General features: G+C 44.4%; 2 protein-coding genes across 8 annotated transcripts in view; one reads left to right on the forward strand and one right to left on the reverse strand.

Moving 5' to 3' along the window:
* NUB1 (negative regulator of ubiquitin like proteins 1) overlaps positions 1-8,540 on the forward strand; it is a 28,834-nt gene extending 20,294 nt beyond the window's left edge. For all 6 annotated transcript variants that reach the window (XM_019530291.1, XM_019530266.1, XM_019530282.1 and 3 more), the window contains 6 exons: positions 447-554; positions 757-909; positions 3,003-3,149; positions 5,443-5,538; positions 6,375-6,567; positions 7,841-8,540. In XM_019530291.1, coding sequence (XP_019385836.1) covers positions 447-554; positions 757-909; positions 3,003-3,149; positions 5,443-5,538; positions 6,375-6,567; positions 7,841-8,004 — 861 coding nt within the window. In that variant the 3' untranslated portion in view covers positions 8,005-8,540. The remainder of the gene's footprint in view (positions 1-446; positions 555-756; positions 910-3,002; positions 3,150-5,442; positions 5,539-6,374; positions 6,568-7,840) is intronic.
* Positions 8,541-12,579: 4,039 nt separating this feature from the next.
* The window catches only part of WDR86 (WD repeat domain 86), a 29,251-nt gene continuing 24,619 nt past the window's right edge, over positions 12,580-17,211 (reverse strand). The window contains exons 6-7 of one of the 2 annotated variants that reach the window (XM_019530303.1): positions 15,881-15,984; positions 12,580-14,499 (exon numbers count right to left, since the gene is read on the reverse strand). In XM_019530303.1, the coding sequence (XP_019385848.1) occupies positions 14,281-14,499; positions 15,881-15,984 (323 nt within the window). In that variant the 3' untranslated portion in view covers positions 12,580-14,280. The remainder of the gene's footprint in view (positions 14,500-15,880; positions 15,985-17,211) is intronic. The other variant, XM_019530312.1, reaches the window with a different exon arrangement.

The following is a 17,211-nucleotide window of genomic DNA, read 5'->3' on the forward strand; positions in this document are numbered from 1 at the left end:
TGTCCACATTGTTAATGAAGATGTTGAACAATATGGGTCCACGGACAGAGCCTTGGGGGACCCTACTGTTCACAGGACGCCATGACGAGTGACTCCTGTCAATTACTACCCTCTGGGTCCGACCACGGAGCCAGTGCCCCAGGCAGCGGACCATGGTGGACCCAAGGCCACAATTGGCCAGTTTGGCCAAGAGGTGATCATGGGATACCAAATCAGAGGCTTTTTTGAAGTCAAGATATATGACACTCATGTGGATCTAACAGCAGTGTACATGTACATGCGTGATCTTCTTTGATGGAAGCTTTTTCACCTCCCTTTTCAAATGCCACATACTGCCATGACCCCATGTAAATAAATATGTAGCATACCTGGGGTGATTACCAGCCAGTGGACTGAAGCTCTGTTGTACACTAACCTTTTTTTTGTTTGTTTGTTCAATTCCTTAGGGAAGTCATGGCAGTGAGAAGGTGTTATTTCTAAGGCTTTACCTTCTCCAGGGAATAGGATACTTTCACAATGGTAAAGAAAAAGATGCTGCTGAATATCTGCAGAAGGTAAGTCATTGCAGTGAGCAGGAGGCTCTCTGTGATCATGTAAGAAAAGCTTTTTTCCAAAAATAGGGTACATATGTGCCTTTCTCGTGTTCTTCCTCTTCTCCAGCCCTGGTCTGTGGCTGCTCTGGGTAGCTGAGAAGGGACTGCAATTTGTATGCAAGTGACAGCGTTTACTGATTTGCTGTGTTCTCTCTGTGTACAGGCATCTGATTTGTTTCAAGAGCTCTTCATAGATCCTGAAAAAGTCAATGATCTGTTACTCCTGGGATTCTCTCCTCAGGAAGCTCGCCTTGGTCTGCGAGCTAGCTATGGCGACGTGGCTCATGCTGCCAATCTTATCAGCAATAGAAGAGAGGTATGGTGCAGGGAAAAGAATTAAACGAGACAATGTTTGTGTGAGTGCTTCTGCTCAGTGATGACATGCCTTGAGTATGAAGCGTAATGCAGAACCAAGGCTTTCATCATCCTCATGTTAGTCTCAGTATTGTTTTTAAACAGTTTGCCCTAGATGGTTGCATGTGTGAAATGCATCCCCAGGAAGCAAGGTCTGTCCCACCTTGCACAGGGCTGCAAGGCCCAAAGAACAGAAACTTTACTGCAGAGGCACATGAGGAGATGTTGTGCTCCTTGGTTGTATTCCTGATTTTGACAATGACTGTCTAACTTCAGGCAAGGGTATTGGTCAGGGGTAGGCAACGTTTTTTGGCCAGCATCAAAAAAACCCACAATATGTACCTCTGAAAGTACAGGAGTGCTGGCAAGCCAGAATAACAAGATGAGGGCATGGGGTACATGGCAGGATGCCCTGTTTGTGCCCTTGCCCCCCAGCTTGGGCTCTGTGGCTCTCAGCAGGTACCCAGAACCTGGGCCAGCTGCAAACATCTGCTGCATCCCCACCCCGGCTCCAGCCCCAGCTGCCTTCCAGACCCAGCCCCAGGCTCTGGGGAGGCAGCACTTACTGGCAGTGTTCTCCAGTGTGCTGACCTCGCCGCTTCTGCAAAGCAGCGTTGGAACCCGGTGTGGCAGGACACAGCAGGGGGCACAGAAAACTGCCAGCTCCTTACTGCCCTGCCACACTTCCCCTGTGTGCACAGGAGCAGTGTGGGCAGCACACAGTGTTGTGCCCTTCGCTGCTGCCCCTGCCTGCAGGGGAAGTGTGGCAGAGCAGCAAGGAGTTGGGAGCAGGCAGCTGTCTGCACCCCCCCCCGCTGTGCCTGCCATGCCAGGTTCCAAAGCTGCTTTGCAGAAGCAGTGAGGGGAGCATCACCAGTATGTGCTGCCTGTCCGGGGCCAGGGCAGAGAGGCAGCAGATGTTTGCAGCTGGTTCAGGTTCTGGGTAGCTGCTAACAGCTACAGAGCCTGGGCTGCTTGCAGCAGGGCTTCTATGGGAACAGCCTGGGCTCTGTGGCTATCAGAAACTACCTAGAGCCAGGGCTGGCTGCAGCCTGGAGGCTACAAACAGCTGCTGCCCTCCCACCCTGGCCTGGCCCCAGCTGTCTCCTGGCCCTGGGGGAGGCAGCAGGTGCTGGCACTGCGCCTGTTGGGGCCAGGCAGGCAGCAGCTGTTTGTAGCCTCCTGGCTGCAGCTGGCCCCACCTCTGGGTAGCTGCTGATAGCCACAGAGCTCGGGCTATTCCCATTAGGGCTTGCAGCATCCCAGCTGCCTGCTGGGAGCAGCCCAAGCTCCTGGGTGGCAGCAGCTACCCATAGATGGGGCTAGCTGTAGCTGGGAGGCTGCAAACAGCTGCTACCTTCCCAGCCTCGACACGTGCCAAGGAAAATGGCCTTGCGTGCCATGTTGCCGACCCCTGGTATGGGTTATAGCAGTGTTGGTCTAAGGCCACTTGACTCTCACCTACTGACCACCTCAATTTATATTTTAACTGATGGGTTTTCTTGCATACATACTGGCCTCTGGCTGCTTTACTATTCCATCCAGGAAGACCATCTGCAGATGCTTCCTCTGCCAGATGAAGGGTAATTGTACCTGAAAGCTTGCAAAGAAAAAAAAATTTCCAACTATTTGACTTGGTCTAATAAAAGATTTCGGAGTTACTCACCTTGTCCAAAGTTAGGCAAGTCACTTGACCACTTGCAGCATATCCATCTATAAAATCTGATCTAATACTTACTAGACTAGGACCACTGTGAGCTTAATAAACAAGGGCCTGATCCTGAAAAAAATCCCACCTTAATGATTACTGTAGATGCTGGAGATTTTTCAGCAGCTCAGAGGAAACTTTCCTACTATTACCCCCAGGAGAAATCAAAGTAAATACCAGAGTAGTAGTGATCCATCAGTGGAATGGTCTAGCTAGAGATGATCCTGCCTTGAGCATAGGGCTGGACTAGATGACTTCATGAGGTCCCTACTTTCCTATGATCTTGTAATCCTCCGGTAGAGTAACTCTTTTATACAGTTAGCTTTTTAATGACTCTGCTTTTATAGATGAAGGCACAAATAAGGACAGAGGAAAGAACCAAGAGGCGGCAGCGACAGGAGGACATAAATACTTTGAAAAACATGGGCTATTCAGAGCGAGCTGCTCAAAAGGCTCTTCATCAAGCAAGTGGAAATTTGGATAATGCTTTCCAGGTAAATGACCTCCAAAACTGGTCCAATGAACTTTATCCATACAAAGTGATAAAAATCAGCCTGGCAAGCCTGTGTGATTTTTCAGACTTTGTTATTTTTAGCTTCCTACAGGATTAAACTAGTACTCCCTAAACTGGTAAAAGGGCAACACTTTAGTATTTTATCATATATGCACAATCATTCTGGGCAATTTAACAATATTTATAAAATAAAAGAAGTACAAAAAAAGTCCAGAATCAGGAGGCTAGTTTCACTGTATCAAAAATTAATCCAAGATTAAAATATACAAACCACTCTTCCCCCTAACATACCAGACTTTATCCATCTTTCGTTCCAAGTAAGCCCTGAAAATTAACAAATTCTTGTTGTTCAGGATCTAGCAGGGAATGAAAACCTCCAAGTTTCTTAGGAAAGGCTTCCAACCTGAGTATTTCTATTAGAGTATCCCATCAGGAGACGTTTCAAGTATGTGCGTTCCAAGCTATTTAAGATATTATAAATAACAGCCACCCACTTAAATGCTACCTAAAAATGAACAGACAGTTAACAGAGGGTCAGATTTTAAAATCATGAAGTGACAAGTTGGGCTAGCTTGTTTCCTCTCTGCTGATCCCACTAGTGCAGGGGTAGGCAAAGTGGAGTCCACAGGCTGGATAGGACCCATGGCAGACTCCATTTTCCAGCAGCCCCTGTGGTGGCAGCTCCTGGCTGCCGCTGCCAGACCCAGCCCTGCTGCCTGGGGATCTCAGCCCATCCACCCCACATCCACTGCCAGGGGCAGGACCCACACAGGAAGGGCATGTGGCCAGGTGGCTGGGATGGGGCTGTGACTGGGCGTGAGAATGGGTGGGTGGGGCTGGGGCAGAGCCATGATCTTCCTGTACATCCCTGCAACAAGCATGGGTTCTGCAGGCAGGGGTGTGCAGAGAGCAGATTGTGGCTCTGCCCCCACCCTACGATGTCACCACCACAAGATCCTGGACCCAGAGCAGCTCCCCACCTAACTGCATGCCCTGCTTGCACTGTTCCTGGCCAGTCTCCCTAGAAACCCTGGGACCAGCAGGACCATGACAGCTTGGGGCAGGGGCTACTTATAAGTGGAGTCTGGCTATCTGCTGTTTTGCCCCCTGCACTAGTATGTCATTCTCTTTCTAACAGATGAATATTTGTATTTCCCATATTGACATAAAAGCTAAAACACATTTAGATATAGTTTCCTATAGATAAGTTAGAACAGCATATTAACTCTCACTCATGGCCACGGAGAGAAGACTGTCCAAGATGGATCTCAGAAGAGCAGCAAAAGGATTTTAGGACAGACCAGAATGATGGATCTGACTTCCTGAGGTTCCTTCTAGCACCACTTTTCTCTCATTCTACATGGAGAGACTAAAAATAAAGTATGAACACTAGAACTTAGCAAAATTACACCAAGTTTATTTGGCCAGTTGTCTACTAGTATTTTGAGTGTGTAGGCATCCAGGAGAGATGAATTACAACAATACAAGGAGGCTGTAATGGATCACATTAAGAGAAGAGAAATTCAGGTTCACAAATCAGCCCAAGTTTCCAACATTGAGCTCTTTTAGGCCTTTTCAGTCACCACCCTTAAAGCATCATCCACATCTCATGATACAGCATAAGTGTTTTAAGGCAGGACAGCAGCACAACTTGGTAGGAAATCTTGCTCTCTTTCTCCTCAGAGACGATTTGTGGCTCAAAAGAAGTGACAGAGAAACCAAATATATATACACCTACCACAGTGGTTCTCAGCCTTTTTAGGCTTGAGGCACTTTTTGGAAAACATTAGGTCTTAGTTTCCACTTTTCTTTTTTTAAACTATGAAAATAGAGCAATTATTCTGTTTCAAAGAACTCGGACTACAACAGGTCAGAGTTATTTAACCTGTGGATTCCTGTTTGAAATTTCTAGATTTATCTTGTGAATCATGTTTGCATAATTAACAGTGCCAGTATTTTGCGGCATGCTGCGGTGCCCTTGAAACAATCTCAAGGCACCATAGAGTGCTGCAGCATCCTGTTTGAGGATCACTGATCTATCAAAATAGTAATGATCTCTCTTCTGGTATACACAATTACCTTTTTAATTGCTCTGCTTTTACAAGAAGGTGTGCTCTGACCTTTCAGCTTTTTAGTACACTTAATCTTTGGAAAGTCTAGAAGGAACCTTAGTTCATGAACTTAATAGAACTTTTCCCAGCCTCTAATTATAAATGTGTGTCTGCATGGAGGAATGACACAGCTGTATTACTTATGTACCCCTGTCTATTTAGATTCTTCTTAGTAATCCTGAGTTATTCTTGGAAAATGATAACAACAATCCTGTGACATTGAACCAGTTTCAGGTTCCTAAAGAAAGTATTGATCAGGTAAGTTTTACTTTAAGAAACCTGAGATTGTAGGCTTGATTTTGAAAAAGTAGACCATGTTAATACCAAAAATGCCATTTCATCACATTAGCCAGTTAAACAGCCATGTTAGATCTTTTGCAATGCTTTGCAGGTATTGTACTCCCCACTGATCTTTGTCACTTAAGGGGAAAGAAGCCATACGCAGTAAAGTTCTGGTGCGTGCCTGTTGCTGATTAAGGTGTTGGCATCTTGCCAGCATTGCATATTCAGAGGAAGATAAAATTCTGTTTTGTCATGATGTTTTGAACCAGGGATGAAAACAAGACTGCAAATACTGAACATAATATTTGTGGGGAGGAGCCAAAATACCTACCTTTCTCCCTGTTGTAACTGCCTTGCTTTGGTGCTATTCCGTAATAAGGGCAATATCAGCAGCAGAGGCATCTCCCCCAATTCATTGCAAAGATAGAGGAGAAAAGATAGACAGTGCTTCATAGAATTCATAAGTGAGGAAATAAACAGGCATGTTCAAATTGATAGGTTTCAGATTTCCTATTTAAATTAAATGCTTTATCTGCTTAGCCCAGTCATCCAAAAGCCCTGTTTTTGCTCTACATTCTCAGCCCTGAGCTCCCATGCAACAACTCTGCAGTTTTCAGGACCCCAGCCCCATGTCAGAAACCTACTACAGGTTTCCTTAGTACTGCTGTCACACTTAACTGTAAAGGGATGGCTGGTCCTGAGGTCAGTCAGTCACATTCCTGTAGATGCCCATTACTGCTTGTGGTGCAGACCTATAGATTTTAGTTGTAAATCAGTCTCTCAGACTTACAGTTTAATTGTTTCTTGGCTAGTTGGTGTACATGGGTTTTGAGCGGGAACCAGCTGAGGAAGCTCTAAAAGTCTTTCAAGGCAACATTCAATTGGCTGCCCAAACACTAGCCCATAACGGAGGAGTTCTCCCTACCAAGTTGCAGCTGCCGTCAGAAGCAACCACTCCTTCAGAAGAATCAACTTCATCCAAAGAGTCTCCTACAGAGTCCGCAGGTAAGAATTGCTTCACATGAGAGACACTTAGAAAAAAAGTTGTTGGTCAGGCAACAATTGTTGGGCAATGATTACCTTAAATATCACAAGAATTGCTCAGTTTTCCAATATCATAGATATCTGCTGGATATGTGGCTGGGAGCAGGCTTTGAACTGCAGTAGTATAGTCAAAATAAGGATGAAAAACAGAACTTGCCAGTTATGCGCACATAAGAGATGCAGTCTAGAGTTGCTGCTTGTAAAATAGCTGCTTAAAGGTTGTACCTGTTTGCCTGTGCCTGATTTAAGGGCTAACCATCAGAAACACATGCTGGGAAGAGGCAAGTCTGTATTGCTGGGGTATTTGTAAGGAACAAAAAGTTGCTATTTGTGTTGCACCTGCTGTAATGCTAGTTCAAGGTGGTAACTTGTTATATGCAACAGCTTATGCATAGAAGCAGCTGTGTCTTTCTTTGACCCAGCAAAAGAGAATCTCCTCTCCTCACCTCTCCCTCTAGCTGCCAGTCTCTGTCCTTCGCTATTTCATCCTCCCACACCAACCCTTTTAGATAGAACTACTCTCCCACGTTTTTGAAGAAACTGCTTTTTCTTGAGACCTCTTTCCTGTTGTGCCTTCTGGAAACTCCCAGCTGAGGCTGAGTTGGGTAGTTTTTGGCTTATCTCTATTTGCTAACCTGCTTCCATAAGCAATCTCACACGCATCAATCTGTTCACATAGCTACCCAGGGTACAAACCTATTCTTAGCCCTGTCCCCATTTCTGTCCTTCTTTCCCCGCATGTCTTGTCTTAAAGTAGGTTCAATTCTTCAGTGCAAGGGCTATGGTTTGTTCTGTGTTTGTACAGTACCAAGCATTATGAGATCCCATGTCCTGAATAAAACTTTGGAAATTATTTCATGTGCAGTGGTCACTGAAGTATTTGAAAAATAGCAGATCCCAATTAAGATGTTCTCCTTGTCTATATATAGTCAGGAAACAAGACTAGAAATGTCACTAACTGCAAAGAAGGGGGAGTACCTGACATGGTCTCTTCATCCCTCTTCCCCATCAGAACAGTTGAGTTGATTAAAAACTAGCCTCTGATGATTATAATTATCCAATTAAGGACTTTAAGGACTTTTCTTTGGGTATGTCTCACCCCAAACAGCATCTGCTGCACTTCAAAGAACAGTGAGTAGCATATGTAAAACAGCAGAACTGGGAAATCAGCTTTGTGGGAATTAAGCTTTTTCAGATGAGAGAATTGGCAAAACTTCTGTGTTTTTATATGTAGGTACTTCTAGTTCATCAACAGATGAAGACATGGAAGTAGATGCAGTCAATGAAATTTTAGAGGATATTCCAGAACATGAAGAAGATTATCTGGATTTAACTCTGGAAGAGGAAGGATCTATCATTGCCAAATACTTATCTTACATCCAAATACCACAGCCATAGGACTCATTACCCGCAGTTCAGTTATAGATATGCTTTGGCAACATAACAGACATACATTTCGGATTCTTAAGTTTCAGATGTTAAATTCATCCTTGGCTTATTTTTGCCAAAGCCTTAAATACAATTAAATGAAAAGTGATCTTCTTTTAAATTATGGCTAATCTATAAAAATGCATTTTTTTCATTTGTTATAATATATTGTCAAAGAGCAGCATAATGGAAACATATTTTCAAAAAAAGTTTAATAGAAGCTTAATATATATTTCTATAGGTGTGCAATTAGTTCCTTTACTTTATACAGCAAAGAAATATTTTTCACCATTTTGCAACACCAGCTTTTAAAAAAACCCAATTTTGCGAATTGGAAACCAAGTGCATACCTTTTATAGAGCTGACCATTTCACCTTTTTCTCCTTAAAATACTGTTTCCCAAACATCATTTATAAATCAGTTCTGCATGGATTTGATGCCTTTCCTTGTCATTCTTTATGTCAGACATTGCGTAAGCAACCAATAAAAATTTGTTCCATTGCTTATATTGGGATTTTTCTGTACCTTTTTTTAAAAACATAGTTGGAGGCAGTTGGTAGGGTCTTGGCCCCGTTTTGACTGGATTGACTCAAACACATTGAATAGTTACAGGGCACGAGAGAGGCACACATTTTTCAATTAATAAATCAAATTCACAATCACTCAAGTGCTCAAGGTGGCACTGGGCTGTTCAGGGAGGAAGGCAGGTGAGTCCAATCTGCTCTTTCACTTAACAAATGTTTACTTTTGGTACTAAGCTAAGAAGGAACAGAGCATGGGGAAGGTCACCCCACTCCGTGGTTTGCTGCCAGCAATTCTCTGCAGAGCACTCTGATGCAGTTAGCCTCCGTCCTGAGCTTTGAAGGCCTCCAGACACAAATGTTAAAAGAAGGTCCATTTCTGGCAGGCATTTCTGTTTGGCAGTGAGAAAACTATGGGAAGATATTTTCAGTAACTTTATCCTCTCAGTAGAGGGAGCTCAAATCCTGTCTATTGGGTCCCTGGTTTGTCTGAATGGCACTGTTTTTAGGAAGAACATAATGGACCGGGGAGGGGGGGATCATGAGGGCAGTGGCTGGTGTCACTAGTATTCCTTTCTATTTAAGCCCAGATCATGTTGCTCCAAAACTCACCTTAGCAAACTATTTACACTCCATTCAGAGGCCTGCTTTTAACTGGAACAAACTGAATCCTTATACCCTGCAATTCCACTGGAAATCTCATTGGCTCTAGAGAAGGAACACAGCACCATCTTAAGGCAAGTAAGATGGAAATATCAGCAGGCCATAAGTGTGACAACCATCAAGTTGCAGAATAAGGGGTATCGATGTAGTTAATACGTCATTTCTAACAAACTTGGATCACCACGTAGCAGGGCATCGTGCATGGACTTGATACTTTGATATCATTCTTCGTGCACAGCCAGAAAACAAACACTGCAAGAGTAAAATATATTTTCTTGCATATAACACACCCTGGAATAATGTAGGCACCTTGTTTCTGAAAGGCAGAATAAAGAAATCATTCCTTACAATAACTGAGTAGCAGCAGCAGCAGCAGCAGCCAGAGTTGAGTCTGATCATTGTTCTGCACCCTGTGTCTACAGATTTTACTTCTGTTTTTGCCTAGTAAATGGCAGAAGCTGCTTTTTACTGTATTTCTCACATATAATCTGCACTACAATTTCCAGCAGCTGCTTTTTTGGAAAAGGTGCATATTGTGCATGAGAAAATACGGCACACTGGATTTGGCTCTCAAGAACACAGCTCACATCTCAAAAGTCACCCAGGTTCTGGCCAAAATGAAACCAGTATACAGAAAAGGTCAACCCAACCCTTAAGCTGGAAACAAGCAGATAACAGATAATATCCTTGTTCTATACAGCCTCTCTGGGAGGACAAAGAAGAAGTTTGAACTTACAAGATTTCAGGGCTCAGCTCTGCGAGGTACCCAGCACCCTCAGTTCTTATTGAAGCCAATGGGAGCTGAGGGTTCTCATTATTTGAAAGGTTAATACCAATTTAGCATTAGATACAGAATGTAACATCCTTTCCTGAGAAAGGTACTGAGAAGTAGGAGATATGGTTTATCAGCTAAAGTAAAGCAGAATCAATAGAGTGGGAAAAACTAACCGGGCAGTTATGAGTGTGCATTGCAGTTTTGATTGAACTCGGTTCTTCTCCTGCTGCTTGTGCTTTCCTTAAGGATTAAAGCTTTGCTAATGCAACTGTAAAATAATGCTAATAATGCACTTTAAACCTGAATGCTTGTTATGTGGGAATTCAAAAATCGATTATTTTATGTCAGTTTGTTGTCAAGTGAACAACAATTCCTCCAATTATGTAACTAATCAAAACAAGCCCGTGTGGCAAATTGTGAATATCTATAATTAAAGTGAGCAGCAGAGCAAGAATACCGTCTGGAAAAAAATTGGGGGCGTCATTTCAGCTGCACATTTAAGGATATTTGAGTTGATGAGAAACAGGAAAGCAGCACTATTTAAGTGACTCATTCATCTACTTCTGATGAGAGTGATTTTCATCTTGGGCATGTACAGCTGTTATGGACCAGGCTGCATCTAGTCAAGGTAACGTGCAAGGAATTTAGGTTAAAACTTTGAGCATCGGTATAAGAACACCCTGATCTTCAGAAGAATCAACCCTCTCTGATCACAAGACATCTACCGTATCATCTTGCATACAATACTCACCTTTGCCCAAAAAAATCAGCCTCCCAAAATTGGGGCATGTGTATGAAGTGGGGAAGCAGTTTTTTCCCCAGTAAAGAAGCAAGCCTTGAGACGCTGTGCTTGCCATGCAGCTACCCAGATGGCTGCCACTTGTCTCGCTCAGCTGAAGAGACAGCATCCTGTGTTAACCATAGGACTCATAGGAAATCATAGAAATTAAGGGCTGGGACGGACCTCGAAAGATCATCAAGTCCAACCCCCCTGCTCTGGGCAGGGATACTACTGAGATCAAATGATCCCAGCTATTGGCTGAGCACTGTAGCTTGTGCCTGAAGCAGCAAGTGAGGCACTGGTAGTATCTTGAGCTTTGTGATGTGGAAACAAGTTTATTTATAGGAATTTATAAAGCACTACTTATAGTACAGTACTAACAGCCTTGTTACTGCCCTTGCAAGGGTCAGGAGCAAGTCCTCCTGAAAACAGAGGGTCCAAGAAATGTGGCATCCCAAAAGATGGTTTATCACGCCAGGAAGTTCTGCTGTTTGCTGCCTCATCAGACTGTCTCCTGGAAAACTACACTTCTTGGACACTATGTTCCCAGGAGGACTTATTTTATGTCAGATTTCAGCTATGACTCTGGGGGGACCCCAAAACTTCATTTCCCCCCCAAATATTCTTCCTTCCAGAAACAACATGTGTGTTCAGAGGTGTTGCATGCAAGAAAATATGGTACTAATTATTCAGCTGATCTCCCAGTATTCAACACTGAGCTTACAGGCCATAATTGGATAAAAACTAACTGTTCCTTCAACAGGAGAGAACCACTGTGGTGTAAGTACTTCCTACAGGACCAGTTGGTAGCTCTTTGATGCCAAGACAGAGATTTACAGTGGAAGAAGTGTTGGTCTTACCTTTCTAAGCAGGAATTTAACATACAAACTCCTGTCCCAGCCAACAGAGTTACAGTATTTCCATCCACTGGAGGTAAAGAATTACAGATAGGAGTCAGCAAAGCCTTTCACAGCAGGACCAAGTATAACAAGGTCTCCAAGATATGCCGGGTCTCATTGCACAATGATGGACTTTCCCTATTCTGTAGCTAAGCACAAGGGCTTTGGCAGCCTGCTCAAATATATTTGACTACAGCAGCCATTAAATTGCATAATCATGTACTTTCTCTTCTTCCAGATCCATAGTACAGATCCTCTTCTGGAGGAATAATTGATAACAGTAACAGGCTGTTGTCTTTCCTGTGAATTAGCCGTTCTGACACTGGTTGTGGTAGTGTTTATTCAACCTTTGCTAGACAGCAGGTGGTGGTTTTTGCTGGATGGGGGGTGGTTACAGGTGGGAGGCAAGTACATGTAGTTACACAGCTACTTTGCTTTTAATGTAATTCCGATCTGTCATCAGTTCTGATTACCAGCTTTTCAGAAGTTGTTACCTTAGCTGGACAAAGGGAAGAAATATTCCCTGCCTTGTAGGAAGTAAAATGATGCCTTACTCAGTAATATGCAATTTGAAGTACACAGAAACATTCAGGCAGAGCAACAGTGAGTGGGAGGAGTGAAGCCTTAATGTCCTGGCTCCCAGCACAGCAAACCTTTCCTCTAGGCTGTGTTGCACATTAGTTGCTCAAATCCCTCCCCTCTCAGCTGATTGAAGAATCTGGATTTTGGCAGCCAAAGTGCTATAGGAAGCAGGATATCTCCTGAGATTGACTCAAGTCCAGCCCATCTGAGGAGGGAAACGGTCTCAACATTTACATTCATGTGTTTCCTCTTCCTGCCCCCATCCTTTTCTGACTGCTACTTGCCGCAAACCTGAGAAGTAAGGAATCACCAACTAAAGATTCGGTTATCTGTAGATGCCACGTGTTTATTACTCAATCATAAAAAAGTATTACAGCATTTTAATCTTGCCACAGGACGGAATAAATAAAGCCACAAAAATAAAACACACACGGCTAACTAGTCATTTCACTGATTCTACAGAGTGTGTTATATCTGCAACAATAAGGACACTTGTATATTCATGGCTCAGTGGTTATCAGGAAGGACAAATCTGGAAAAGCCTGAGAGAAGCACCCCTAGGTAAGTGCTTAGCCAAGCCTAAAGACACTACTGGTCCTAGGATACTGCCCAGGGGTATCCACATAGGAACAACTTATCACAGCGTAGAAAAGAGCAGGGCTTCAGCTTCAGCTACTCTGCAGTAACTGCTCACAAGCAAGTGCTTACCCTGTGGTGTGTGGAAGCAAAGCCCCTGCAGTTTTTGTCTTGGATGAAAGGGGGGATGAAAGTTACCATGGTTTAACTTCCCTTTATCACGGTGTAAGAACATGGTGCATGTGGATGCCTACTGCAACTCAGCTGATGTGCAATAAATCCCTGCCCGGTTTTGCTCCATGGTAAATTACTCATATGCCTGCACCCTGATTCCCATTCCTGCAGCCTGAGTCCTGGCACATGCAGCACTTCTGAGAGATGTGAGGGCTTTGGAAGGAGATAGTGACCCAGGCCTAACAGAAGAAACGGATATGGTCCCATGCACACGTGCTGGTGGGCTGCATTTGCTCAAATCCCCACTATTTCACACTGGGAACAAAGTCTTGCCATAAAACCTCTCTTTCCACCTCCCACAAAGCAGGGACAAGGTCCCCCATGGAAGCCAATGTTGTTCTGCATCCCTCCAGAGCTGTGTGGAGGTGGGGAGATGCTAGTAGCACACCACTCCTCCTAGCACGGCAGAAAGTGGAGGCCCCTGCTGCTGCCCTGTGAAGGGTGTTGGGATGCTTAAAAGTAACGGCCCAGTTGAATCTCTTGGCTTACTGGGAACAGGGTAATTTGCCGTGTTTCTGAAGATGTTCAGGTCTGATTCAAAATTAGGCCTTAGATGCCAGTTAGTGGCTGGCTGGCTGCTTTTTAAAAGCCCCCTTCTCAGTTCTTCAAGTTAAAGCCCCTGAGAGGGATGAATGCTGCTCTGGGCCTCAGCCACGCTATCTTTGCTTGAGTCACAGCAGGATGAATCCCAAAGCTAGCTGAGAAAATTAAATTCAGAGCTGTCTGCAAGGCAGCTTTCACTTAGACATTCGGCTGAGCAGTGGCGCAGGAGAACAAGCAGCCGAGACAGGAGGAGAAAATCTATCTGCTCACTGCCTTGCAGCATCTCTCTTAACATGTAGCAATGTCAGGCTGCAGTGGGGTGGAACTGGAATTGAAAGCAGGCAAATACAAGTCATAACCACACTCAAAATATGGGGGAAGATGGATAACCTGGGCCCTGCTCAGCAATGGCTCCCAACCCCAGTGCTGTCCCAGGGCCGGCCAGTCATTCAGGCTGTTTTAGTTTGCGCTGAGATACAGAGAGGTGCTGCGAGTCATCAGTAAGAGGCAGCCTGAGCAGAGTCTGCTTCACAGTCACAAAAGCTGAGCTCCTGCCAGACCACAGCAGGCGAGTTCATCTCCCACCCCCACCCCCTTTCCAAGGTCTGGCTCATCTGCACCCAGTGGCATAGGAAGGAAATATGTCAGCTTTGGTCATGGCCAGACAGGCAGTCACACCAGCTCAATGGCCTCGCACTCTCCATTCTCCTGCTGCACCATGCAGCCAACTTTGTTGTTGAAGAGGCGTGACAGACTGCCCTTCTGGGAACTCCTGACCTGGACAGACCTCTCCTTCTTCAGCCGCCTCTTGTTCCGCTTGCAGATTCCTCGTATGTCCCAGATCCTTAGCGTGCCATCGTGGGAAGCTGTGTATAATAACTCATTGTGAATCTGGAACAATAGGTCACACTTAATCCCCAACTGGACATCTCAGCAGCACCACAACAACAACACAGCAGCTTGGGATCAAATAGCAGAGTTAGTCCTTCACAGTAAAGCCCGATTCCCCACTGTCTGGCTCCTTCTGTCACCATTCACACCAGCTCACAAACCAGTGTGCTCCAGATCAGGGTGCTCCACTTACTCATGCTTCTGCACCCACCATGCACAGCAGTACGTGAGCAATGCTGTCGTTTCTATGATACTCGGTGCTGGGCAGTGCAGAACTGGGCTGTCACATTTCAATGGCGCTCTAGCAGAGCTCCAAGCCTGCCTTGGAGAATGAAGGGTAGCTTGTCATTGATGACCTGAATGTTTTGGTGCCTCCAAGACTACAGGACTTTCCTCCTCTCCCCTTGCAATCAGCAAGCTGTACAACTTCCCTTATAAAAATCTCTCTCTTTGAAAACTTGTATAACTTGGCCTGCAATTCTCCTAAAAGTACAGCGTGGGTTTTGTAACGAGCCACTTCTTTCCCCTCTGAACATTTCACCAGTGAAAGCCTTAATTAGCAAAACCTCTATCATTCCTCCCTTTCTCTCTCCATCTTGCCCTCCTTAGGCCATGTGTGTCTATCCCAGTCCTTACATTTCTTTCACATCGGCATTAAGAGATACAAACACAAAGCCTATGATTTATATGTCTTCAGGGAAAAATCTATCGCAGAGCTGTGTCCTGCATACAGTACAACCAGCATGTTATAAGCGCGAGTGTACAAAGCGATGAACAGGGCTGGGAACACAAGGGATCTCAGTCCCTGTATCTTGAAAGTCTACTGTAAAGTTACCAGCTTACTCCTTGCAGCAGCTAGCAAGAACATGGATAAGCGCCCCGCTGCATGCTACAGATTACATGAGCCCATCACTCCCCAGTGGCTTCCATCACAACCACATCATTCTTACCTTGCAGGCTTGCAACTGGGGGACAAGGGATCTGGGGTATTATCACCAACCTAGGACTGTTGCTTCACTGTCCAAGATCATCACCTGGCATACTAATAAGTGCACACTGCCAAAGGGTTTGCATAATCAAGGTCTTTTCAGAGTCTGGTTTCCTGAGCTATGGACAATGTGCTACCACTGAGGCTAAGGAGAAGCACAAAAGCAAATCTCCACACATTGGTGTTGTAAGCAGGACTCTGCCTTACTGTGGCTGCCGGACAGGTAGGACACTTCTCCATATCCCTTAGTAGTCCAAGGATGTTGCTGTCAGGTGTAACTAGCTACATCTGTTCCCAAGTAATATAGGGAGAAGCTTCCACTGCAATTTATTGATCCAAATGTTGCATTTCCCCTCCAACACACACAAGCATACAGAAAAGTCCCCATCTCACCTGAATGCAGTTTATGATGAACTTGTGTCCTCGGAAGATCTTCTGCAGGACACCCGTCTTGGAATTGAAAGCGCGGGCACAGGCATCGCCACTTCCTGTAAACACTGTAACAGAGACAGGCAGCGAGGCCATTTTAGGACAAAGAGGTAGATAGCTGTTGTAGTCTGAAGTCAGGTCTAAGGTAGAGTAGATTTCCACCATATGGACTGACTAAATCGAAGGTAGATAAGCTTTTGTAGGCAGCAGCTTACTTCTCCAGATGCTAAGAAGGGGCTGCCATTTTAGGCTAGTCATTTCTGTGCAATCAGAAAAGGTCATTCAGAACAGATTTAAGTACACACCTGAAAAACAGCTGGAGGAGAAAGACGGGATGGATTCTCCCCTTCCTAACAACAGATGTTTCTACCAGTGTAATGTCACTATTTCTTATTTATAACCATGTACATGAGAGGAAAATCAAGTCTAACTGAAACTATTGAACACACTTGTCTCTGGAAGTGGGAACAGAGGAAGTTACAGGACACAAAACGGTGTCCTAAAATCCTGTAGGAGAGGAGGCCAGAAAAGCCTGCCCATCCTCCATCCAGCTGGTAAATTTACCCTACGGCATACTCCACCCCGAATCATACCCTCCATGAAACAGAAGTAGGAGCAGGTTGATCAGTGGTTGGATGGGATATCAGCTGGACAAACTTATACTAGTCAACCATCGTAAGCCACTCAAGCAGGTACAGTATTACAGAACCAGATACAAGGCTTTTTTCTAGTAAATGGAAATCATATTGCTTTATTTGCTACCGTTAACTGAACTCCCAAATACCGACTTAACAAAAAAAAAAAAAAAAACAGTAGTGACTCAGTTAAAAAAAAAATTGCTTTCAGTTTATAACTTTCATTATATTTTAATTCTCTCTCTCAGAATTCGGCTTTGCCAAATATTCCTCTATCATTCAGGATTTATAATGCTTCGTTGAACTACTGAACCATTGAGCTTCAAAAGGGGCACTCTTGGCCTGAACTTCATTTGACATTTCGATTCTGTAGAAATAAATCTGTACTCCACCTACCTGCAAAACCAACAGGAAAAGCAACAAAAATGTTTTGCTTAAACTCCTAGGGAAGCAACTGTTCTTAAACTTGATGCTGAAGCCTTTGACATGTAGGAGAGCGAGAACTAACTTAATTTTCACTGCCCACGCTCAGAAACGTCAGAGACAATCAAGCAGCATAAACACTGAAAGATAAACTACACTGAAGAGCTTGTCTTTATAATCTACAGTGTTATTAGTTTTAAAAGTAGAGTGAGGAAGGCAGTTCAGTACTTATGACAC

The sequence above is a fragment of the Crocodylus porosus genome, unplaced genomic scaffold (assembly GCF_001723895.1).
Source record: "Crocodylus porosus isolate Cpor-Errol unplaced genomic scaffold, CroPor_comp1, whole genome shotgun sequence".
Classification (NCBI taxonomy): domain Eukaryota; kingdom Metazoa; phylum Chordata; order Crocodylia; family Crocodylidae; genus Crocodylus; species Crocodylus porosus.